Below are 27,008 nucleotides of genomic sequence, written 5' to 3'. Positions count from 1 at the left end.
TTTGTTTACTAGTCTTCCTCCTCCACTCGCTCGCAGCCTCTACGTCACAGCCAGGCATGAGAAGGGAGCGCTCGATTTGTGGATTAACTCCCTCCTCCGAAACCTGTGATACCACAGTAACCACATCACATGCTAAACGGGAGGCGCCTAGAAAAAAACTAACGTCCCTCATCCCAATCCACCCGCTGTTTTAACACAAACATCCTATCTTCGGATTATCGGAGGTATTAATAATTGTATCGGATTTATCGGGTTGACGTCATAATTCCTATTATCGGGCCGATAATTATCGGTCCGATAATTATCGTGCATCCCTAGTATTAATCCCAGTCCACGCCTCGTCTCCTCCTCGTCTCCCACTCACGCCTTCTTCTCCTCCCTCTTTCCCACTTGCGCGGGTGGGCTCGTGCACCGCGCAGGAAACTTGCAAAGTCCAGGCGGACACACCCCGTCGGCGTGGCGCAGGTGCGCTGAGAGCTGACTGCGCCTGGTCTACGAAACTAGGGCCCAGAATCTTTATGTGAACACCTTCCCTTCTTGGATCTTTCCCTAATTAAAACCGGGATATTATATGTTTGGTTTGATGATGACCAGCAGGAGGGGTAAAAAATGTATCTGTTTCTGGAACCATGAGTTTTATCAAATACAGAGGTTATTGATCTAGCTGATATTTTGACAGGAATAGTTGTGGGAGTGAAACCAGTATCAGGTGGATTTGTTTTTGGAGGTGGACAGTAGGGGGCGCTGACACTGTGAACTGTGGGAGATGAGGACAGTCAGGTGGAGAAGGTTTTGCAGGATAGTAGGCGGGCTCCTACAAAATTGAGATGGAGACGGTCCTGTTTAAAGAGATCCGGTCTGTTCAGAAAGGTGGTGAAATTATCAGCGTAGGGGATGCCAGTGTTGTTGCAATATCCTTTGAGCCATACATGAAGCTGCTGGAGTTGGCTAAAGTTAAAATCACCACAAGTGGGGGGGGGGGGCAAGATGTTGTCAATAAGGTGAATACAGTCGCCCCTTAGTTTTATTGACTGTTGTAGCCCGAGGTCATTAATTCCTCCCAGATGAGCCACAACAGTACGGGCAGAGGGGCGAGCGTGCAGCAGCTGTGGGATGACGTCATCTAATTTGTTAAAGGAGTCATAACCTGGTTTTATACGTATCCAGCCCCCCTTGGATCGCTTTGGATCAATTCGTAAAACTTATTAGAAAAAAAAAAAAAAATTTTAATCAAACATTGAGCTTGTTCTGACCCTTTTTCGTAACGCGATTTTATCACGCGAGATTACGCGCGAGGTTTTGACTGGTCCGGATGTGCATTGTATAATATGTAATGAGGCGCGCGTTGATTCGCCGCAGGAAGGACAGAGCCGGGGGGGGCTTGCCTGCATGCAGACTCCAAAACATAATGGCGGCGCTTCGGCGATTTCAGGTAGCGGACGGGGCGGGGTTGGGTGGTGAAAGAGGGGTGGGCTTATGCAAGTAGCCGCCACGGTGACGTCACCGAAGGCGCAGAATCAAAATCTCGTGCTTTAGGAATGCACACCCTTGTGTGCTATTCCTGTTCGGAAAAAGAGCAGAAGCGAAAAAACGGCGCCACTTTCAAACTCCAGCCTTTCAGGCAAGTTTCAACTGAGGTCAAACACAGATATGCATGTTTTAACAAGAGAAATTGCGATTATCTGGTGATGACTCCTTTAAGTGTTTGCACCTGGCTGACATGAGGAGTAGCACTTGTTGACTCCACCAACAAGACGGGAAAGCTGTCAAATCTAGAGTCCAGCTTGGTATGCGACCCAGGCCTATCAAAAGTGACGGAGGAGCCGGGCAGAGGTTCCAACCAGCGCGTTCCGCCGTGACGAGAGCTGGAAGCTGTTGCCGCACACTTCCCCCGGTGACGCGCCAGCGGTTGCCCCGGCCTGTGCACGGCAGATTCCCAGAGGTTACTCTGTTTTTTCCGTGGATGTTTAGAGCTGTGCGGTCCGGGGTCGGTGGTAATGAGAGCTGCAGATGGGGGGAGTGGGGGAAAGTCCTACTCTTGTAGGGGGCTAAAACGGTTTGTAAGCGGAATGTCATCCAGCAAAACTTGATAACGAGGCAGTGACTTAGACTTGTGATTAACTTTTCTATTCACCAAATAGAAGTCGCTCAGCACAGGGGCAGAAGACTGAGTTTTTGGATTGGGAGTAAAGTTGGCCATAGACTGCCGACTTTTGGGTTTAGCTCCCACTCGCAGCCAGTGAGACTCGGGGCAGCGAGTGGGAAGGCTGACCACAGGGGTGGACTGGAGTGGGGCCTCAGCAGTTGGCGGGAGGGATGGAGGCATCCAGGTGTGTTATGCCTGGAGCGGTGTCCAGCTCGGCTTCACCAGAGGCAGCAGCAGCGCCCCCAGTTACAACCAGCGACTCAATGAATTTCTCTTCATCTCGGAGGTGGTACAGGCTGGAGATTAGGGTTGCACATCTTTCTGTGATAAACGATTCGATATGCATGTAGATACACAGGTTACGATTCGATTCAAAAACGATATCCTTTTATTACAGACCGATTTGATTCGAATCGATTCCATACAGTGTAAAAACGATACGATTTGATTCTACGGTTAATATTTGTTGTAGATATTTTATAAAATAAAGAAGCCAATTCTATGAAAGTGACAGTACAATAGTTTCTTTTCAAATATGTAAAATACCACATATCCCCAAGCATTGTGGCTGTATGGAACTGGTAAAATAAACAAAAAAAAACAAAAACAGAACAACAAAATCACATGTCAATGTATTTATTTAGACATGGACCAATAAAAAGTCTGGCTGAATCGTTGGATTGCGGACACAGGACAGTGTCGTGGACGCTACCCGTGCTGTGGCCGCCTCTTGTGGCGCAAGTTGAGACACAAGCGATTGACATTCAAAGCCATCCATCTCTCACGTGCGGTCGTGGAGTGCCTGCGGTCTCACGGCAGCGTCGCAGCCGCCTACCTGTGCTGCGCCCGCCTCTCCACCTCCACCTCCTCCATTTTCCGTGTTGTCCTTTGTTTATCACTCATACCAGCTAGGCAGCTACGGCGTTTCGCGGGCAGCTTCAGCTCTCGCGTTGTTTTAGAGACGCTGGTGTGATGCCGCTAACCGCTTCAAAGTCTCGCGATACCCGATCCATGACTCTGTAACCGATTCATCTAGGAATTCATTGATAATTCGTATCGATTGAGGAGGCTGCTACCGATGCAGCCGTATCTCTCACTTGTTGAACCGAATATCCGGTCGCATCGGTTTATCGTTCACAACCCTACTGGAGATGCGTCCCTCCAACTCGGCGATGGTCCGGCTCAGGTGAAGACAACTATCACATCCAGATGGGGAGGTGAGTGGGGCCATGGTAGAAGCGGATGAAGGCTGGGGGAAGAAGGAAGAAGGCTCCGGCAGAAAGGTGTGCTGTTTGTTTACCATTAGCCACTAGCATTAGTTAGCAGATGTGGTGTCAGCAGCTGACACGCGAGGACTCCAATCGGAGTCCACAGCGTTTGAAGTCAGTCAGGAAATGAAAGCAGAGCCTTCCAAGGATGGGAAACTTACCGGCACGGGCCCAGAACTGGGCCCGATGAGGTGACTTGGTATCCGGTAACCCGGGTGGTTAACAGCTGGTTAATGTTTTCCCATGCTGTCAGACAAGCTCTTACCGAGATTGCTTTAACCCCAGATCAGATGGCAACGGTTTATCCGCCAATAGAAGATAAACTTTAAAAATAATAAGTGGTGTAGGGGTATAATTCAAAAAGATAGCTAAAAACTTGGTTTAAAAAGGAATATTCTCGGAGCCGAGCTGACGGAGGGTCAGGACGCCACGCATGCGCAAATGTATACACTTCACATTGATTCTGTAAACTCCCTCCATCACTGGGTCTAGAACTGTCTAACACATTGTGTGGGGCTGTGACACCTTTTCATAGACCATACAAGTGCGAGTCTCTCACCGGTTGGTTGTTAATGAAAAGATCTGCTCTTATGATATCTGTATCTCTGCATTCCACAGCGACAGTGAGCAGGGGCCAATGGGAAACCCCTCATTCACAGCCCCACTACAATATAGAGAGGAATATAAAAGAAAGAAACATGTCAAGACACACATATCATCATAAATAAATGCAACCTGTACAATGCGTTCAACACATACCTGGTAGCAGTTTTACAAAGTTTACTATCTCTCTTCTTCTTCTTTGTTTGTTCATGTCTCTTTCCCCAGAGATTATCAGATCCACCTTGTTGATGAGGCCAGTTGCAGACAGGAAGAAACTGTTTTTGTGGTGTGAGGTTTTGGTCTTGACAGACCTCAACCTCTTACCGGAGGGGAGTGCTACAAAGAGTTTATGTCCGGGGTGGGAGGGGTCGAACATGATCTTCCCTGCTCACCTCAGTGTCCTGGAGGGACGGCAGACTGCCATTGATCACCTTTCCAGCACAGAGGATGATACGCTGCAGTCTGCTCCTGTTTTTGGCGGTAGCAGCAGCGTACCAGATGGTGATGGAGGAGGTGAGAGCTGACTCTATGATAGAGGTGTAGAAGTGCAGCATCATAGCCTTTGACGGGTTGAACTTCTTCAGCTGCCACAGGAAGTACATCCTCTGCTGAGCCTTCTTGGTGATGTAGCTGATGTTCGCCTCCCACTTGAGGTCCTGGCTGCTGACGGTGCCCAGGAAGTGTAAGGACTCCACAGTGTCGACTGGGGAGTCACACAGGGTGATCTGGGAGGGTGGGGCAGCGTTCCTACTGAAGTCCACAACCATCTCCACTGTCTATAGAGCATTGAGCTCTAAATTGGTTTGGCCACACCAAGTCACCAGTTGGTCAATCTCCCACCTGGAGGCAGTTTCCACCAGAGATCAGCCCAATGAGGGTGGTGTCATCTCCACCAGAGATCAGCCCAATGAGGTTGGTGTCATCTCCACCAGAGATCAGCCCAATGAGGGTGGTGTCATCTCCACCAGAGATCAGCCCAATGAGGGTGTGGAGAAAAATGTAAATACATAAGCTAATCACACATGTTTTAAATTACTACACATAGACTCAGATGTTCAGGCTAGTGGAAAACTATTGTGAGAGTTAGAAACTGTGTCAGGGCATTCCATCTGTACGCCATACGTTGAAAACAGGAAACACAAGAGAGGATCACATCTGGGTCACACACACACACATGACAAGCTCATGATATACATCCCGACAACATACAATGAACGGACACATTGTGTAGCTGCACCCGGAAGGAGCACATGACAAGCTCATGATATACACCCGACAACACACAATGAACGGACACATTGTGTAGCCGCACCAGGAAGGAGCACATGACAAGCACATGATATGCATCTCGACAACATACACACACATACATAGATGACATCACCCGGAGGGATGGACCGTATGAGCCAGTGTGGGTGGAACTACCCAGCGCTCCAACCAGGCCGCGGCATGCTAAAATTACGCTCCGCCTGCATCTATAGAATGAGCCAATCAGACTCATGTGGAGTCTCTTGAAATAAGCTGCGCACTCTGTTGTAAAGCGCCTTTTGAGTGAATTCAACCCTATGTTGAGTTGACTATTAGGTCCGTGCACGTATAACTGCCGGAATATGTTTTCCTGATATTTGTGCTAATAAAGCGCTGTTATTGATACAACTCATAGACTCTCCTCGTATATTCAAGCTTACTTTTTTTTTCACAACAAATCTGGTAGCAGAGGATGGTTTCGAGAAAAGCTTGAGGAGGAAAGAATTTTAACGACTACCTCCTGTCTTGCAGAAGGAGGGGGGCTTCCTGAAAGAAAGTGGAGGCCAGAAGGATTCATCCACTCTCGGGAAAGTTGATCACTGAGCGCTCAACCGAAAAGGTAAGCAGAAACCTATTTAATTGAATTCTGTATATTGAAAAATATAAATTAGGTGATCAACAACTACCGAGTGTGAGTATGAATACTTTAGACAAAATTTAACTAAAGGATCAAATGTTAAAAAATAGAAGGAAAGCATATTCTGCAAAAGTGATAAAATAAACCTGCCATAGTGTGTACACATGTGTATCGTGAAGTAGCGGACCCACCACACTCCGTGAAACATGAGAATTCTTGCACATAATTAAGTCACTCTATTAACGAACATAGCGTGTTTTGGGTTAACCAACAGACTGCATAAATAGTACTTTGTAATTTGGAAACGATACAACTCCTCCGGGACCTCGCTGTCGAGCAGAGAAGCGTAGGCAGTGGTTGTAATACAAGAAAATTTAGACATGGCATGGAGTTTTATGATATAGACATAGAAGAGTTCAGAGATATAGATAACAAAGAAGAAGAGAAAGTAGCCGACACCCTGTTGCACGCTCCAGGAATTGACACTCTCCACTCAGCAGCAACAGCAGAAACACACACACCAACGATAACGGAAGTGAGTAGACAGATACTAGAACTAGAAAAACTTATTAAGACGAGTCTGTTAAATAAATCTAGTGGGATTGGGGCTGGTCTGGGTAACGTTAGGAGCGATTCTTTTGATTATATTGAGGGATTGAACGAGGGGGAAATGGAAGACTTCGTAGAGACCTTGAAGGCTAGAGTTATGACTGAGGATGGAAGTAAAAAGGGAGATGGGAAGATAGTTAAATCAGTAGCGAAAAGGTGGGAGATAAAGGGATGGATCTGCCATCAAGAGAAGCTATGAATATAATGGTGAATGATGTCAAACAAAGATTAGAGAGAGCTCGACAGAACATGGAGGCTGAAAAGGACAAGCAATCATTTTTCAAACCACTCAAAAAGATGTTTGAAGAACAAGAAGAAGAGACAAGAGTAACAAATCTAATGCTAAAAGACCTGTTTCAGCAGAGAAGAATGGAGAGGGGAGACAAACATGAAGAGACACAGGGAGGGGGAGGGGGCATATATCCAGTCCTGCCAGAGAAGTTGACAGCTGGGCCTCTGGAAACGACACCTCCCCCAACAGCCCCACCTCCCTACAACCACCACAACCCATTTATGCCTGCACAGACCACAGATACAGCAGTTCAAGCACCAGTACTAACATTGGCCGGCATGGAAGTCCTTGTACAAGACCAAGACAGAGAGGAAATGAAGAGAGAAGTGGAAAGACTGCAACAGCGAATAACGGCACTGGAGCCCCCTGGAGGATCAAGGAGTCAAGGCAGTTCAGAAAAGACCTGGTCAGAAAGTGAACCAGAAGGACCTCTCACAAAAAATCCCTCGAAGCCACCTAGTGGTGGAAACCATATCGACCCAAGGAAGGAGGGGTCAACCAGAGTAAAGTCACCTGCCAGCAGTATTGGCGGCCAGAAAGAGGAAGAGGAACGGGGAGCGGCTGGAGGATACAACCCTAAATCAGCGGCATGTGGATACGATCGGGACTTCATGAGAGATAACGAGGACCACTTTGGCCTCCCCACAGGAGGGGTAGACATATCTCAATTGACTGATCTAAGCAACATGGCCGCTCCAAGTCAAAAAACCCCAGAAAGGAGCCCAAGCCCCACCAGAGGACAAACAGAGGATGAGCGCCTGGACAAAGCGATTGCAGACCTAAGAGACAGACTGCTTCTGCCACCAGAAAAGACACACCTGCAACTGAAGGGCACGTTTTATGGGGAAACCACCAGGATTCCACGACCACCCGCGGGGGCACCCTCATCAGTAGGAATGCAACTAAGGTCAGGAGTGGTGCTGCCTCCACAACCTCCCAGCTCCAGGAGAAGCAGATGTTACAACACACCAGGGCCCCTAATGAGTCCGTTGGAGGAAAGCTTGGGAACGGAGCTTCTTCTCCCATTGAGACCGGTACCAGGAGGAGGAGGACACGTCCAATATACACCGTTCACTTTCGGTGATCTGGACATGCTGAACTCCAGGCTGCCCAGCCTTCACTCAGGGTCCACACCGTGGATGGAGGCGTTCCTGACGCAAACCGCTGGGAACGTCATGGCACTGGGAGACATGAGGGCAATCCTGGGAAGAGCCACAGACACAGTCACAGCAAATACCATATTGGAACAATGCGGACAACCGGACACGGCTCCATCAACAGTTCCATTTGGGGTATTTGCCACCATCTTCTGGACGGTACTGAGACAGCATTACCCAACCCCAGTGGATCGATCAGTGGTGGACACACTGAAGCATGAAGAGAGTGAATTCCTGGACAGTTATATGTCACGAGCAAAGAGAGAATGGCAAAAAGCTTTCGGAGAACCACACGACAGCACCGAGACCACACTCTCCCTGTGGAGGGCAACAGTGATCAAAGGTTTGCCAGAAGGGGCAAGAAAAAACCTGGAAAATGTAGTAGGTTTGGGAGAAATGGACGGCCCCATGTGGTGCTCACAGATACGACATTACCTGACAAAACATCAGAAAGGAGAGCAAGGACAGAAAGATGAGATACAAGGACTAAAAAAGATCTTGAAGAAACAACTAGCAGAATTGGAAGAAAAAGAGAAGGCAAGAAAGGCGAAACAAATGCCGGCTGTGACGCCTCCCGCACCGGAAGCACCAGCCACTCAGTTGTACCAACAACCACAGCAGCCATGGCCCCCTCAGATGCAGCAGCAAGGCTATCAAAGGGGAGGAGGATTTCGAGGGGGAAGGGGTCGCGCCCAAGGGCCCGCCTTCTATTGCTACAACTGCGGCAAACCTGGACATTATGCGAGAGATTGCCGGTCAGGAGTTCAACAACCAGGAAACTACGCAGGGCCACCACAAGGAAGAGGAGGACCTGGTCCCTATAGGGGAAGAGGAAGAGGGGGACCGCCACCGTACGGGCCACAACCCACCCCACCGACACCGGGGGCTGAGCCGCCCCAGCATCAGGCATATACTGGGGACTGGTACCAGGGACCGGGGAGCCAGTATCAAGGCCCTTACTGACACGCCCCTCCATCAGGACAAGAATCGGTGCACTTCGGGCTAACCACAGAGCCTCTCCTGACACTCAATGTTAATGGGCGGCCACACACCATGCTGGCTGATTCCGGAGCCACCTATTCTTGTCTAACAACACCGCAACAACCTTCGAATGTAACCCAATCGGTGGTGGGCGTGACGGGTTTACCACAAATACAGTATTTTTCAGAACCACTCTCGGTGGAATATCAGGGACACCAAATCTCACATTCCTTCTTGTTGGCACCACAGTGCCCGGTAAATCTTTTGGGAAGAGACCTAATGTGCAAAATGAGACTAACAATTTATATGAACAATGACGGAGTACATGTAACAACCAGCCCGCCACCATCGACACCCGAAAACCCAGTGAGACTCATGATGCTTGCACCTGAAGCAAATGAACCCCTCATGGCGGATCAAGAGGTGTTTTGGCTACGCCTCCTGGAAAATGGCCCAAGGACCCCACAGATACAGTACCAATTCAACCTTTTGAAGTCACGCATATTCGCCCTGCACCCATACAAAACGCCGCTGGATCACATACACTGCACCATGGATGTGGAGTCAGATCCGGATAGCCCCTATACCGAAGACTGGGACGAAAACATGGCTCATCTACACCCTCCCATTGTATGCAGCCATATCTACTGCGGGAGAGAGGGAGTCGCGGCCAGGGTGCTTCTGGATTCATGGCTATTGCCTTGGTATCGCCTGGGCCCCTCAGCTGCTCCACATGTAACCCTGGCCGTAGGATTCGGACAGGAATCGCGGAGCCTGGGACCCATGGTCAGGAGGGCAACCACCCTCACATGGGAACAAACAGCACAACCCGATATGCTGAAGGCTAAAGAAGAAGATATGTGGTGCTTCACGGGCCCCCATACCGCGGATGTCTCCCTCCCAGAACACATACCACTGCCAAGACAACATGGACTCCCATGTACGGACCACCCAGGAGCCGCAGCGGTTTTGAATGCGGTGAACTCACGATTTTGGACTATAACCCCCCATGACGTAGGAGCCCTGGAAACACAACCAGTGATTGTCACCCTGAAAGACCCAGATGCACCTCCTATTTATCGACGGCAGTATCCTCTAACCCAAGATCAAATGAAGGGAATTGCCCCCACGATACACGGCCTTCTGGATGTCGGGGTAATATACGAGTGCCACTCCCCATGGAATACTCCCATATTACCGGTACAGAAAGCAGGGGGAAAGGGCTGGAGAATGGTACAAGATTTCCGCCCTATAAATGATGCAACGACTCCAGATGTTCATCCAGTACCAGACCCACACGTAGCACTCACGAGTTTAAGCCCAGCATTTCGATACTTCACTGTCATAGATTTGGCAAACGCTTTCTTCAGTGTTCCACTGGCACAAACATCACAAGCCATGTTTGCTTTCACGTTTGGGGGCAAACAGTACACCTACAATCGGTTGCCACAGGGGTTCAGGGACTCGCCAGGTCTCTTTAATCAGGTACTAAAAGCACACCTACTAGAACTCCAATGGCCACCAGGGGTTGTGCTCATCCAATATGTAGATGATCTTCTCTTGGCAGCAGAAACATCTACCCTCTGCCTGGAGGCCACTGCCCTACTGTTCTCAGTTCTGCACAAAAAGGGCTACAAAGTCAAGAGAGAAAAAGTGCAGCTATGCAGAGAAGAGGTCCTATTCCTAGGCCGACAAATCTCGGCATCAGGATTGGGAGTATCTACGGCCCACAGGGAATCAATCCTACACCATCCAAAGCCCACCACGGTGGCAGACATGCTGTCATTTCTGGGACTAACAGGCTACAGCCGATCCCACATACCTGATTACTCCAATCGGACACAACCTTTGCGGACAATGATCAACGAGGTAGGGGCTCGAAACCTCACAGAACGACTACCCTGGACTTCTGAAGCTGAACAAGCATTCACTGACATGAAACAAGTACTCTCCCAAGCTGCTGCACTCACCTCACCGGACTACACAGAAGTGTTCCATTTGGATGTTTCTGAACAAAATGCATTTTTAAATGCTGTTTTGTATCAGAAAAAAGGGGGAGAGAGGAATGTGTTGATATACTACTCTTCAAAACTCGACGCAGTGGAAACCGGACAGTCAATGTGCGCCAGATATGTTGCAGCGGTAGCAAAAGCTCTCCAAAAAACAGCACATGTAGTGATGTGTCACCCATTACAGGTCCACACTGAGCATGGAGTTGCAGCGTTTTTGGCAAGTAAGGAGTTTACTTTCAGCATGGCCAGAAAAACCAATGTAGTGATGTGTCACCCATTACAGGTCCACACTGAGCATGGAGTTGCAGCGTTTTTGGCAAGTAAGGAGTTTACTTTCAGCATGGCCAGAAAAACCAAGATTCAAAGAGAATGCACCAGGCCACATATAACCTTTGTCGCAGCCGAAAGGAACATGGCTGGAAACTTTGGGAAAGGAACCCCACATTCATGTGAAGAACTTGCGGTCAAAGAAAGTAAGCTCAGACAAGACCTGAAAAATGACATAGATCCCAAAGCAGAACTCTGGCTCTACACTGACGGATGCTGCTACCGAGGAGAAAACGGACTGAACCAGGCATCATATGCAGTGGTTCAGCAACACTCCAATGGAAGACATGAGACGCTCAAAGCAGAAGTAATACCACAACCCGCTTCAGCGCAAATGGCAGAAGTCAAGGCGCTCACCGAAGCCTTGAAACTGGCCAAAGGAAAGACGGTGAACATCTTTACAGATTCTGCTTATGCACATGGGGCGGCACAAGTAGATGCACCCATGTGGCAACGGAGGGGATTCGTAACATCCAGCAACGCCCCAATCAAACACCAAAGAGAAATACAAGAGCTGGTGGAAGCAATCACCCTACCAAGAGGAGTATCCATAATGAAGTGCAAAGGACATGAGAAAACAGGCACCAGGATCAGTCAAGGAAACGAGGCTGCAGATCAGGCGGCCAAAAAGGCAGGAGGATATCAGCCAAAGCAAATGGTACTCAGGCTGACGCCCCCCCAACCTAAACTCACCGAAGAAGACCTAAAAAAGATACAAGAACAAGCAGGCCCGTACGAATGGTCGACATGGACACAAAAGGGGGCCACAAAGAAAGAAGGTCTCTGGAGATCACATGATGGAAGGATAGTGGCACCAGCAAAACTAGTAGCGACCCTACTAAAAGAAGCCCATGGACCAACCCATGAAGGACAAAGACAAACACTGTTGAAAATTTCAGCACTCTGGTGGCACCCACACCTAGACAGCATGGCAAAACTATACTGCGAAGAATGCGTCGTCTGTGGAAACCACAACCCAAGAAAACCATTCAAAACGCCCATGGGATCCTACCCCGTACCTCTCGCACCATTCCAAGATATTAGTATAGATTATACAGATATGGGACAGGAGAACGTAGTACAGGGAAAGAGGTACATCTTGGTAATGGTAGACAGATTTTCAAGATGGGTAGAAGCAATCCCCACAAATAGAGAAGACGGGAAGACAGTAATAAAGTGGTTGCAAACAGAGCTAATACCCAGATATGGGGTACCGAAACGTATCAGATCAGACAACGGGACACATTTTAACAATCAGATGCTGAGTGAAGTGGAGGCATTCCTGGGGATTGCACACAGTTTTGGTTCGGTCTACCATCCACAGTCCCAGGGACTGGTGGAACGCGCGAATCAAACATTGAAGGCTAAAATAGCCAAGGTATGTGCGGGCAGTAAGATGACATGGTTGGAGGCCCTCCCTTTGGCTCTCATGGCCATGAGAACCTCAAAAGGGGGAGGCACGCACCTGTCGCCCCATGAGTTGTTGACGGGAAGGCCAATGCCTGGCCCGCCACGTGATGGAGGACATATACCTCCTTTAGATGTGTGTCAGATAGAAAAATCAGACTACATGAGAGAACTAATATCTCTTGTCTCAGCCCTCTCAATACAGGTGCAGAAGGCACAGGAGAAGGATCCCGAAGAGCAGGGGACGATAGTCAAAGTAGGAGACTGGGTCAGGGTCAAGGTTCACAAAAGAAAGTGGACAGACCCCAGGTGGACTGGTCCGTACGAAGTGAAGGAGGTTACTTCACACTCGGTCCAGGTCAAGGGAAAAGCAGGAGCTCCCTGGCACCACCTGACACATTGTGCCCCAGCATCACCACCTACTCGCTCACTCCAGGAAGTGAGAACAGATTTGGCCCAAAATGACGACTCCGAGGAGTTTTAGGAGACTCTTCGGAGATCCGTCTGTTGCACCGGAGGAAAGACGGAGGTGGAGATATGCAGACTATCTCCCATGGGGGAAAACGATGTGCACCGTGATCATAGGTGTAACCGGGGTGGCGGTAATACTCCTTCTACTAGGACTCGAACTAATAAACAAAGAGCGAGACAATTCCACCAACATTTACCTAACACGTCCCAAAAGGGAACAAACGAAAACTTTCCAGATCCCCGAAGTCGCGTGCGGTGCTAAAATAGTTTTAAATTATACTGCCGGGGATACCACAATGTTCACATTCGACCTGTGCTCCGTGATAGACTGCGGGGAATCCCAAGCAAGTTGGCGGGGCTACGATGTCTATCTGTGTAATAGTCCACGAATAGTGGAAGGCTGCGAGGCCACTGGGAATGCTTACCAACATGGGTTTGGGCTCTTGGTGCATTCACAGCCATTTTGTCCCGAGTGGTATCTAGTAACAAAGTTCACTGGGACTTGGTCCGGTTTTACCAGACACACACACAGCGAGTTTTGGGACCACATTTCGTTCCAAAGAGATTTCAGTCCAACCGGCAATCCGCTCACTCTCTCTATCAATAACATTAAGGCAAGCTCCACGGAAAAAAATTGCATATGGATCGCATTAGGAGTAGACGTCACCGGAAAAGACCAGATACGAGGAATACAAGTAAACATATACCCGCCCAAATACGCCCCCACTAGTAAAGGTAGTGCAACGAATACGACCACAGCTAATTCCACTGCCCTAAAGCTGCCCACTACCAGTCCGATAGTGATGACCCAGGATTACACAGAATTAACTCCTTTAGACGTCGTAAAAATGGCTACAGGCTTCGGAGAAAGTAACATTTGGTTGAGGTGGATTACGGATAATGCTAAGCGTCAGAACATGACGGGATGTGTAGCATGCGCGGCTGCGCGTCCTGCCATGTTCGTCGAACCTGCCCCCTTATATCCAGACAAAGACAAAGTAGGTTATGAATGTATGATGAACTTAACCAGAAAAGCCACACCCTCAGGATGCCAATCCCTGGCATCAGTCTTCCCACCCATTGATAATAAAACTAGGGCCGGCTATTTTACCGCCATAAAAGGAAAAGATCCCAGGTATCAGTGTTTCAACTTCGCCAGCAGCAAACCAAAAGTCAATGTAGGAAACATACCCTCAGATTGGTGTAATAGGACAACATCTGGGGATGTGATAGGACCATGGGCCCGAGCGGGACTGTTTTACTATTGTGGAGGGTTGCGTCTCTATTCTCGAGTAGAGGCCGACACCACCATAGGCACCTGCGCCATGGTCAGACTAGGGATGCCCCTTACGTTAATAGGCAGTCGAGTGATAAAAAACCCCTCAGGACCTAACGCCCTCGTCCGGCGAAGAAGAAGACATATACTTGCTAAAAGGGACACAAGCTTGCAAGACCCATTTGGAGGGACCACATACGTGGACGCTATAGGTATCCCTCGAGGCGTGCCAGACGAGTATAAATTGGCCAATCAAGTAGGGGCAGGGTTCGAATCGATCTTTCTCTGGATACTCCCCAATAAAAACGTAGACCGCATTAACTATATCCACTACAATCTTTTGCGCCTCGCTAATGCCACTAGGGATGCAGTGGAAGGGCTGGCGGAGCAGCTCGCACCCACATCGATCATCGCTATGCAAAATAGAATGGCGCTAGACATGCTCCTAGCTGAAAAAGGGGGTGTCTGTGCCATGTTCGGAAAACTTTGCTGTACCATAATCCCCAATAACACGGCCCCAGATGGCTCAGTAACTCGAGCATTAGAAAACCTAAGAGCACTCTCCAAAGAAATGCACGAAGCATCAGGGGTCGATGACCCGTTCACCAAATGGATGGAAGTAGTGTTTGGAAAATGGAAAGCGGTAATAATATCTTTAGCAGCCTCAATAGCCATCTTCCTGGCAATACTAGTCACCTGTGGGTGCTGCTGCATTCCATGTTTGAGAACCATGGTTTCCAGGTTAGTGCAAACTGCACTGACTAAAGAAAAAGACCCACCAAAATATATGATGCCCCTATCATATATTTTTTTTCACAACAAGGGCGGTGTCATCCGCTTACTTCAGGAGCTTGATGCACTGGTGACTGGAGTTGCAGCTGTTGGAGTACAGGGAGAAGTGAAGTGGGGAAATTAGCAGCCTTGTGAGGAACCGGTGCTGGCGGTCCAGCTGTTGGAGACTTCCCCTTCCCCTGGAAACTTCACATGCTGCTTCCTGTCAGACAGGAAGTTGGTGATCCAATGACAGGTGGAGTTGGGCGCTGGGAGAGCTTGTCCTGCAGCAGGGTCGGGATTATGGTGTTGAAGTTGGAGGAGGATTTGAAGCAGGCTGGTACGTGACATGGCTCCAGCGAGGTGTTGAATGTGTGTGAACACTGGAGACAGCTGATCTGCACAGTGTTTCACGGTGGAGGGGGAGACAGAGTCTGGTTCGACTGTTTTGCGGGGGTACGCGGGATGGTGTCAGGAATGCATAGTCTTTCAAATCGGCAATAGAACTCTTTCAGGCGTGGGACATCGATGGAGTGTGGGAGGGGGGGGGCAGACGTTTTGTAGTTGTTAGCAGTATCAGTCCCTTCCAGACGGATGCTGGGTCGTTTTCAGAGTCTTTGTCCCCACTCCTGAATGCTTTCTCCTTTTCTGACCGTAGCTGGCTGAGTTCTGCTGTGAACCAGCGTTTGTTGTTAATTAATATTTTCCTGGTGCAAGATGGTACACAGATGTCCTCACAGATTGCATTACATGCACAACCATGACAAAGTGAGACCATGTGATATACATGTAAATGTTTCTATTATTGTGATAAATAACCGTGTATTTATGCTCCTTTAATTCTTTGCAAAACTTAACATGCCTTCTGTACATTTGCCTTGTTTTGTATAATGTTAGCAGTTATACAAATGTGGAGGAACCTGCATGACACCGTCTGCAATAGGAGAGAGCAGAGGGTCGGAGTGGACAGGGAGGCAGTAGGAAGAGATCCCCTCAGACCCTTTCAATGTCAGGTGTAAACAGCATAAGACAGTATTAATTCATTCTTGGCAAATCTTTTCAGGATGTCCTGCACATGGCCACAGACATTTAGAAATGTTGGCTCTGGATGTAAAAATGCTGACAATATACAAAAATGTGACAGAAATCTAAAAATACTGAAGTATGTTCTGGCAATAGGATTGTGTCAGATGGAAGATGCTTCACTGCAGTTTCTATAGCCAACAATCCTACAACAAAAGACATTCATGTACACAAACAGACAACAAAACAATTCCATTGAAAATAGGTTTCTTTATTCTGAGTCAGTGACAAATTACTTAAAAAGTTGACTTGTACTGAACAGTGAATCTGTTTGACAACCAGTGACGAAAGCTGCCATTGTTTGGATTATAAAAAGTAAAAATAAATTATTTTGGAAACAAAAACAACATAATTTCCTTATAAACATTCAGCTCTGACACTGTACTAAACTAACAGCGACTCAGCAGTGAACACCTCACCTGTGGTTGGAAGTCACATTGAATCTTGGAAAACAAACATCTCAATTCAATGTTGTGGGAGCACGGAAATCTGCACAAACGTCACTCAGTTAGCAGATTTCTTTTTGAATGTGCAAGAAAACATCAAATGTACAGTTTATCTAATGTTTCATTAGAAATAAAGGAAAAACATGAAAAAACAACATGCAGGTTTTGTATAATGCCCTATTACCAAATTTAAACACAAACAGTGTGACTTAAATAAAACAGTGCAACTGCTGCTGTAAATACAAATACAGGTGCTGGTCAGCACAATAATGCACTCTGAGGTCATGACCACCTAGCCAGACTTCTAAAGCCCCACCCACATTTCTGATTCTGGTGTCTTGATCAGGTCTGGTGTTTTAACAGTGTACGTTCTCACAGCGTGACGATGCCTTTTCTACTTGTTTTCATTGAGAAGTGTTTTGTGTAACTGAGTGGTGAATTAGCATTGGCTTTTCTCATTGTCTCACTTTTGTTGGAGTCCCGGAGCTATATGATTCAACCAAATGTGGTAACCATGACCTAAATAGAAAACAGCAGGAGACAAGCTTTACATTTCAGATAAATTGGTTCCATTAATCTACACTTCACAGCTTGTGTTAATCTAATAAATACTGATATAAAGCCTGGCATATTGTTAAAAGGACTCTGTGTGATTCGCCTCAATCCCAGTTTTCAACAGTGTCACAGCACAGCACAAATTTACTATTATTTGTGTTGCTCAGCACAACTTTTAAACTAATGTATTTCATTGCCTGCACTACAAAACCAACAACCGACAAAATCTCTTTGTTAGGTTTAGTAAAGACATCATGGTTTGCCTTGAAATAAAAACGTACAGTTAGGTTTAGGCAACAAAACCTCTTTGTGAAGTTTAGGCAACAAAACCAAAATGAAGTTCAGGCAACAAAACCAACATTAGGTTTAGGCAACAAAACCTCTGGGTTAAGTTTAGGCAACAAAACCAACATGAAGTTCAGGCAACAAAACCAACGTTAGGTTTAGGCAACCAAACCAACAATAAGTTTAAGCAACAAAAACTCTTGGTTAAGTTTAGGCAACAAAACTTCTTGGTTAAGTCTAGGCAACAAAACCAACATAAGGTTTAGGCAACAACACCTCTGGGTTAAGTTTAGGCAACAAAACCAACAATAAGTTTAGGCAACAAAACCTCTGAGTGAAGTTTAGGCAACAAAACCAACATGAAGTTTAGGCAACAACACCAACGTTAGGTTTAGGCAACAAAACCAACAATAAGTTTAGGCAACAAAACCTCTGAGTGAAGTTTAGGCAGCAAAACCAACATTAAGTTTAGGCAACAAAACCTCTTTGTTAGGTTTAGGCAACAAAACATCTTCAACGTGATCATGGGACTCATGGGAGTGCATTATGGCCACCTGAAGAACTCATCAGGTGAAGTAAAAGAAAACAGCAACTTTGCACTGACTGACATCAACACATCCGCCACACCAACCACAGCTTTGATACTAAACCAAAAATAACTTCTTGAGTCACATAATGCCGTGGTTTGGATACAGCACTGCTAAAAAACACATTTTCTTGTTCACAACCCGTTGCAGATGGTTCATTAAAACATGCAAGTACATTCTCATCTACTTGCATAAAACTAAAATATTCTGTAACAATTTCATGCAAAAAATGGAGTGATTCCTGCTTTGCTCGCAGCGTATTATATGAAAAGCATGCTGTTACAAGTCGGACTACATGAAGTGAAACCAAGTTAATCAAGCAACTGAACAACTTGCTTTCTTTCTACAAAGAAAACGGTGTAGTTCTGTTTTTGTGCAAAATAGAAATGTAAATGTTAAAACAGAAAGAAATGGGATGCAGTCCCCTTCTGCTACAGTACTCAACAACAACCAAACGTTCCCCTCGTGTCATGTTGATGTTTCGAAGATGAAAGGATGTTAATGGAGAGGGCTGTTGAGTCCTGGGAAGAATCAAGCATTACATGTTTGAAATAAATTATTCGGAAAATGCTACATTGCCTGACAAGAAAGTTGTTATTGACATGACAACTTTCAACAATCAGATGATATGATCCTCTGTGTGGTGGCTGGGAGAGCTCAGGGCAATGCAACTAAAGAAAACATACAAGTAAACAGACAAAAACAGATCGACAGTCCAGCTCAAAGACCCTTTTACAGCCGACGTAAATATTCATCCTCTTGTTGTCAACGTTAGCCTGGTTTTGTCATCCAGATGATTTAGAAGCTTTAAACACAGAATTAAAACTTTTAGCATAAATGCTTGTTACATGTTCGTACGTCAGAATCGATTTTCCAACAGACTCCAGTTCTACAGAATCCAGACAGAAGCATTTCAGAACAGGTGTTTCAGTTGAACCCGTGACCGTGTTAACTGGTGACTTTCATCTTGTAGTAACTCCAGTAAATGGTGGGCAGAGATAATAAACACAGGTGTGATTTAAATAGATTGAAGGTTTTTTCCAGGACACCTACATGTTTCTAACAGCTGCCATCACTACGGGCAACCACGGAGGCATTCAGCTGAGAGTCACCAGTTAACACGGTCACTGGTAAAACCCAAACACCGGCGGTGGTGCCGACAGACATGTTGACAACCATTGGCCTGTTTGTAAAAGTCAATAAAGTCAAAGCTCCGAGTCTACTTCCTGGTGTTTGATGTTCTGTACATGACCACGTATAACGGAGTCGATCATCTCGTGACTCGTAACAACTCTCTGGTGTGACGTTACAAATACATACATAGATATGTGGACACTAAACATCAATAATGGCTGATAGAAAGTATGTTCCATATCTTGACAAGCTGTTACACTCATACTTCTGTTGCCAAACTGCGTGAACATGCTAACATACATCATCGTTGGTTCCAAACTGTTAAAGAGTCTATTAGACAAAACACAAGCAAATCAACAAAACACAAGCTAATACACTAAAGGATGTAAATAGTGATATTTCTTTGTCTTTTTGCTCATAGTTTCTGAAGTCGCTTTGAGCTCTCTGTACTATTGCTATCCAAAGGTTTCTTTTTCAATGTAATATTCAATCATTATAATAAGAAAATATGACTTTGTCTATTTCTAATAAACCAAAAAAAACAACAACAAAAAACAATAGATACATCATACACTCACTACATGGTTTTCTGAAACAATGACATTTTCTTTAAATTTCAAGCTACTGAACTAAACAACTGGAAAGACAACAGAGCAATAGAAATGAAACACGGTGTCGACTCAGTTCTGTTTACAAGGCAGCTGTCAATATGACATAAGGAATGCTTCTGTACATTTGACTCAGTGAAACAGGAAAGTATGTCTCACTGACAAAGGACATGTTGAGATTATTTGCATGTACAGTTACAGCTGTTAAAATACTCTTACCCTTTCTCACTAAATAATATTTGCATGAAATCTATTTCATGCATGTGATAGTCTGATATGTGAGAATCGTTCAAATGTTGTTCCCCCCACCTCCCACAACTGTCAATCATCTGTACATAATTAGCATATGAATGCTGCCCTTTGAGAATCCTGATGCTTATTGCGTACGTAAAGTCATGTTTCATCAATGCAATCTATTTACAAAGACTGAGTAATTTTATACATACAATCCTTTGTCTTATATAGTACAATACTTACAATTAAAGCACGAAATCACAGTGTCTGAGAACACCTCGATACAAACAAAGAAAAGAATATATGACCAGGCAAGATGTGTGTATTTACCTATACAGCACAATCTTTCAAACAAAATGCCATAGCTGCATGTCAAGGGATTTTTGAAAAGGCAGTGAGTCAGATAATATCAAGAAGGAATCATCAAGAGGGTCTCCCTTTGTTTTGTTTTTTTGGAAACACATGGCATCTACCTGCTCTGTGAGCTGCTCTGGATTCTTTATCACAGTTACAGTATCGATGTCACGTCAAACACAACAAATAGCACGCGCTCAAGTGTCCACGCCTCGCTTTCACTCGGAGTTAAATAGATTATGCAGTCAAAGAAACACGTCGGTTGGTGCAGTGTCTCCCTGTGATGGTTGTCCTGTCCAGAGAGCCTTTAACAACTAACTAAAGGATGGTGCAACATCTCTACTTCCAGTCTGATTGGAGTTACTGTGCTCACCGCTGCTCCCGGAGCCCCCGCCGCTGCTGGCCCCCGTGTCCGGCCTCCTGGAAACAACGTTGAAATGCCAACTCCAGGTATGGGTAAAAACTCAAAGATGCCTTTAAGTTTCCGTTCTGTGGTGTCAGTCACGGAGACGGTCTACTTCTTAGCCAGCTGGAAAGGATGCTGACCCTTAAAACAAATGTTTAAACTCCGTTTAATCACATCAGAAACCCACAAGCAAATGTATAAAAGGTTATTTATCGTCAGTCTTTGATGTCCAGTGCATTTATTTCAGCCTTAGTTCCTGATTGACTTTTCTATTTTTCTCTCTCAGCCTCACATGGCAAAATGCAGCAGCTGCACTCTCTTGTTTGCTTTGAAGAATGTATTAAGCCAGCTGGTTAAATAGTAATGAAATGCTGTTGGAATCGTCCATTTATTTTCTCTCAGCATGAAAACAATGACAATGGAACGTTATTTAGGATAATTTTCATGATGGACACACAAATAAAAAACCTTTACGTGACTATGCAACATCCAGAGCTAGTATTAAATATTAATGCGACTACTTATGGTGAGAGTCGTCATCTTGGATGTAGACTGTCACCATCTTGGAATTTTTACAGCCATTGAAGGAAGTGACCATATTTGGACTGTGGAGGAGCGAAGGGTGGATCTGATGAACACAAGCAGCAGAGCAGCAACCTTACTGGATCTGGATCCATCTGGATTCTGGTGTGAAGCTGCTAACAAAGTTAGCTTCATTATTCAAATTAACTTGACAGCTAAGTGTTAAAGTCATCTTAGTAGCTAACTAGCATTGTTGGACAAGGACCAGAATGTACTAAATGGACATCATGCTGGATGGAAGAAGACTTGAAACTAGAGATTGAGACCATAAACTCATGTTTACAATGTTTACTGAGATAATACATCAAGAGAGAAGTAGGACCATTTTCTCATAGACTTCTATACATCAGACTTCTTATTGCAACCAGAGGAGTCTCCCCCTGATGGCCAGCAGGGATTAATGCAAGATAAAGGCATTCAATATTGGCTTCACAACCAGAGCTTGCCGCCTGGTTTCATTGAAAAAGTAAGACGTAGAATGTTGCTGTGACAATATCACCATCATCATCTTTTAAAGGGGCCATATTATGTTTTCTCTGGTCTCTACACCTAGAAACTGGTCCTCCCTGAGCCTGTCAACTCCCAGGATGAGGAAAACAAACAATTCCTGCATGGTCTCTGCAGCCCACCCTCTGGTAAAACGGTGCTCCTACAGGCTGTTCAGATTCAGCTCCTTTCTTTATGTAACGAAAGGAGTCATTTGCATAAGCCCGAACTCCTCTGCACGATGATAGGAGATCCGAAAGGGGGGCGTTTCGCATCACAGCGCTAAGAGCTGACAGCGCGGACAGAGAAAGAAACAGACAGTGCCAACCAGAGAGACACAGAGCGCGCGCTGAGCGCGCGCTGACGGAGAGCATGGAAAGACTTACAGCAGCTGACCCACAGCGCGTGGAAAGTATGGACGACATCACGGACAGACAGCGAGGGAGAGCGCGACCGACAGACCCATAGAGTGCACTGAGAGCATGCACTGAGAGCGAGAGCACGGGCGTACAGTGCAGCCCAACTTACCAGTCATGGCGCTGGGTGATCCAGCTGGTGCTCCGTGAATAAATCCCTGTGCAGGTGAAGCTGGAGACAATCCTCCCTCTGTCTCACGCGTTCTGGTGCGTCTTCACTGCTGCCTCCGGTAGGACGGAGCCCGGGGGCGCGTGTCCGACAGAGCGCCGTGCACGGCGGTCCGGGTCTGGTCTTTTCATTTTTACGGCTACGGTCCATGTTAGCTTGTATGTGTGTGCTTACCACTTCACATTGGGTTGCTTCAGTAACGAGGGTCAGTACAAAGCTGGCTTTGCCTCGACACTGACCCTCATAAATGGATCTGTCCCCACAATACGGGCCCCAGCAACTTCACCTGAGCCACATACGTGAGCCATAGTTATACATCCACGTAAACATTGCTGCATGCTGCCACGTAGCGCAAGCGGCATCCTGTCTCTCTCCGAGTAGGCAATGACAGACGGAGCTCATTAGCCCTGTGATAGACTGGTTAACTGTCTGTCTCTACATGTCGGCCCTGTGATAGACTGGCGAACTGTCCAGGGTGTACCCTGCCTTCGCCCAATGACAGATGGGATCGGCTCCCTGTTGCTCTCTTGATTCAATACCTCAGTAAATATTGTAAACATGAGTTGATGGTGTCAATCTCTAGTTTCAAGTCTTCTTCCATCCAGCATGATGTAATTTAGTACATTATGGTCCATTTAGAGTCAAACAGACCAGAAAGCAGGGGATGCTTTAGGGGCAGGGCTACGTTGTGATTGACAGGTCACTACCACGCTACCAATGCAGTTAGCTACTAAGATGACTTTAACACTTAGCTGTAAAGTTGACCTTGAATTATGAAGCTAACTTTGTTAGCAGCTTCACACCAGAATCCAGATGGATCCAGATCCAGTAAGGGTGCTGCTCTGCTGCTTGTGTTCATCAGATCCACCCGTCGCTCCTCCACAGTCCAAATATGGTCACTTCCTTCACTGGTTGCAAAATACCTTGAGGCTTCAAAAGCGTAGTCCACAAACCAATGAGTGATGTCACATTCACGATACAGTATTCTTGTATACAGTATATAGTTTTTCATAGATTAAGTACATTGGGATTATATCCATAATTTATCACCATTTTATCAAATAGAGCTACCACAGCTGCTACAGCTGTTGTCATGAACATCATTAGAAAGCTGTAACAAAACCACACCGTTCAACTCATGCTGTGAGACACACAAGTTCAGCTGTGAATCACACAGTCTGTGGAGACAATCAGCAAACCGGTCAAAGTGACGACAGGATCACGTGGACATAGAGGGCTGGATAAGGAAACGTTAGAAAGAAAGTCAGGTAAAAGCATCTAGATCTAGATTCATTTTTCTATCAATCATTTTAAGAACTTCTGAAGACGTGCATCTACAAGTGAAGATTATTATTATTATTATATTATTTTGTTAAATCTTCAGCTTTTTGTCGTAGATTTAAAACACTAGACCATCACCAGACTGATGTCAGTGTCCTGTGAGAACCAAGTCATTTTGTTGAATTTTTCTTTTGTTTCAATTTCACATTTGAATCCAAACATAATGTTTTTAATTAACCTACCATATACTTCTGTAGCGTGTTTTCTTTTGTTTGTTAACCACATGTTTCAAACTGTTTAAAACGGTATCCGTTTGGTCTAGAAAAACTTGTTTCCCTTGGAACATAATTGAGAGTGTAGTTTAGTTGTATGGGAGCATAATTTTGTCGGTTGACAGGGTTGGCACTCTCGAGCCTCCACACATGAGCAGTGAAACATCATTTTATAGCCCAACCAAAATCCTCAGAAATGTAGTTTTAATTATGATTGTTACTTTGAACACAATCAACAATTTTCAGAACATATGTGGACATAATGATCAATGCAACAGTCAAATGAAGGCCATCTAGAGACTAAGGCATGTGTTAATGTGAGGTACTGAGCAGCAACAAGACACGATGAATATTTTATTGCTGGCGAGGATCCAACAACAATCTCTCATGGCAACATCAAATCCAGGCAGAACAAAAACACAACAAAGAGCAGCAGCATATAATGGATCAAGCTCCACTCTGGTCAGTCCATCCATTTCTTTAACACTGAGGCACTTGGTAAAGTTAACGAGGTTAGCTTAATGAGTTCAGCTACTCCATACAAAAAAGAGAGAGAAAAAAAAGATCCTCCATTGTCCAAGCCGGTTTCTTCATAAATGGACGAGACAATGTGACGATTGCAGCAGCATGCCTTAAAGGTGAGCAGCAACATTTCCATCCAACAGTTTGAGCCTCAGATCAGACGAACAAACCAGAGCCTGGACATCACAAAGCAGGAAGTGGCTGCCTGTACGACTATTTACAATGAACGGAGACCAGAAGGAATGCAAGAAGCTAAAACACTGAGCTGTTGCTTTCCTGCTGTCTAACTAAACATTTACTCTTCATGCCTGAACTTTAAAGACATCTTGGTTAACAGCCTCCTCCAGGAAACAAGCATTGGTCTGGAATTCTTGAATCAGATCTCAAAGACTGGATTTTAGGCTGCCCCTTAATGACTTATCAACCCACCACTTGTCACTGCAATATATAATATATTGATCTTCTTCTTGATTTTCAACAGGAAGCTAAACAAAAAAATTGAATATTCATCGCACAAACACTAATAATAAATACAATTCAATGTGTCAAGGATACTATGAGGGGCATTTTAAAACTGTTTCTATATGACCTCAAACCCAATTTGTTGCTTCTGTACTGCAATGTGTTGACTGATCGGCCGATATATCTATAATAAGATGCTATCTGCTGATATATCAGCCTGACCAAGAGTCAGTCGAACTCTAGTATAAACCATGTTTGTTGGTATACTGAAAAACACATGTAGTTATCCTTGACATACTTCGAATACTTGTAACCATGAGATTTTAAATGGAAAGAAACACTGAAATAACAGTGAACCGTGGCAAACAGCAAAAGGCAGTAAATAAAGGTGTTGGACCTTTTCCCTACACCTATTCTTCTGTTCAGAAAGTGGAAGAAATTAGTAAAATGCTTTATGTTTCTTTTTACACTTCGTCTGTACTATTGAGTGTATATATGGAGATATTGTGCTTCTATGCCATCGTCAGATTTTAACATTAACGATCAATCAATTATTACGGCAGCCCTAAATCTGATCCTTTTAGTTGTGATGTGAATGTTTATCACTATAATATGAGCACATGACCGACAATTCAAAATGCAGCCTCGAAGTAGCTTCCTGTCGCTGTGTTAGCATTGAATCCAATTGAAAGTAGTGCACACGCAGAGCTCGCTTGTCGTTCAACACGTCTTCACAAAGAGGAGAGTTCAGCTAAGACTTTGGAACGTGTTTCCAGCCCCACAACTCAGTGCAGCATGGTCGGTTACAACACAACAAGATAATACAATAAGTTAATGAGCATTATCCACTTCACATTATGCACAAATATCATGCATATGTTTTACTTATCCGATCCAATATTAAAATACGGCATAGATATATAAAAATCCAATACATAAAAACTGTATTAAAATAAACAATCTGTACAAAAATGTTGCCATATATTTTTTTTTAAGGATTTCATTTTTTTTCCTCCAAGTATAACAGAATAGGGAAAAAAGTAAAAAAATAAATATCCTATGTACAATCACACAAGCCATTCCAAAGTTATGGTCACTGCAAGGAGAAAGCAAACACAACACACGTTAGTTGGAACAACGCTGGAGTCAGCCAACGGGATGTGATCAGCATTAAAAACCAAAAGCTCTCCGGCTTACTTTATTCCAACATCCTGGTACAGGTAAGCCGTCGTCGCCCTGAGCAAAGGAAAACAAGATGTGAAGTGAGAAATGATGTAGTGATCAACAATTGTATCATGTCTGACAGCAGCTACAATTATACAGACATTAGCATTTTCTTTATAGAAACAACATTGGAGTTTTTATTTTTGGTCATCCAGAGTCATCCATCTGAAATTAAAAGTCCTTTTCTATTTTTGCATGACGCATCATAAGAAAAGTTGAAATATTTATGTGAATTACTTTATGTTATTTGTATACCTTATGTTCTAGTGACTCTGTCTCTTTGTTACCTATACAAGATCAAGATCAAGTTTGTGGTTTCAGTTATTGTTATTAGCAACACAGGGTTGCATGAGTTTGTAGTTCCATTTTGCTACATAAGAAACACACGGAAAGGTACTCGATATTATACAATATAAAATGTATAAGTGTGTGTGTGTGTGTGTGTGTGTGGTATTTGAATGTATTCCATAAAACCGACTCTTACAGGAACTGGTAGCATCGTAAAACATTACTGACTAGAGTGCTGCAGGGATGACGTATATTTTTGGGCTAACAGGAAGTTAGCATGACACCGGTTCCCTCCACAAAAAGCCAACAGGATTCTTCCATCGTATTTTGGATTATGACAGAAAACAAACTCTGTGGCAAACAAACGTTTTTTATACTATACTTACACGTTGTGTTGAGCAAGACAATC

At 45.2% G+C, this 27,008-nt stretch overlaps 1 protein-coding gene across 5 annotated transcripts in view; it reads right to left on the bottom strand.

Annotated features, from left to right (window-relative positions):
- Positions 1-20,898: 20,898 nt before the first annotated feature.
- The window catches only part of col13a1 (collagen, type XIII, alpha 1), a 66,654-nt gene continuing 60,544 nt past the window's right edge, over positions 20,899-27,008 (bottom strand). For all 5 annotated transcript variants that reach the window (XM_084021651.1, XM_084021649.1, XM_084021650.1 and 2 more), the window contains 2 exons: positions 26,285-26,323; positions 20,899-21,038 (listed from right to left, as the gene is read on the bottom strand). In XM_084021651.1, coding sequence (XP_083877777.1) covers positions 21,006-21,038; positions 26,285-26,323 — 72 coding nt within the window. In that variant the 3' untranslated portion in view covers positions 20,899-21,005. The remainder of the gene's footprint in view (positions 21,039-26,284; positions 26,324-27,008) is intronic.

Source organism: Eutrigla gurnardus, assembly GCF_963514095.1.
Source record: "Eutrigla gurnardus genome assembly, chromosome: 11".
In the NCBI taxonomy this organism is placed as follows: Eukaryota; Metazoa; Chordata; class Actinopteri; order Perciformes; family Triglidae; genus Eutrigla; species Eutrigla gurnardus.
This window is presented reverse-complemented; position numbering and strand designations above follow the sequence as displayed.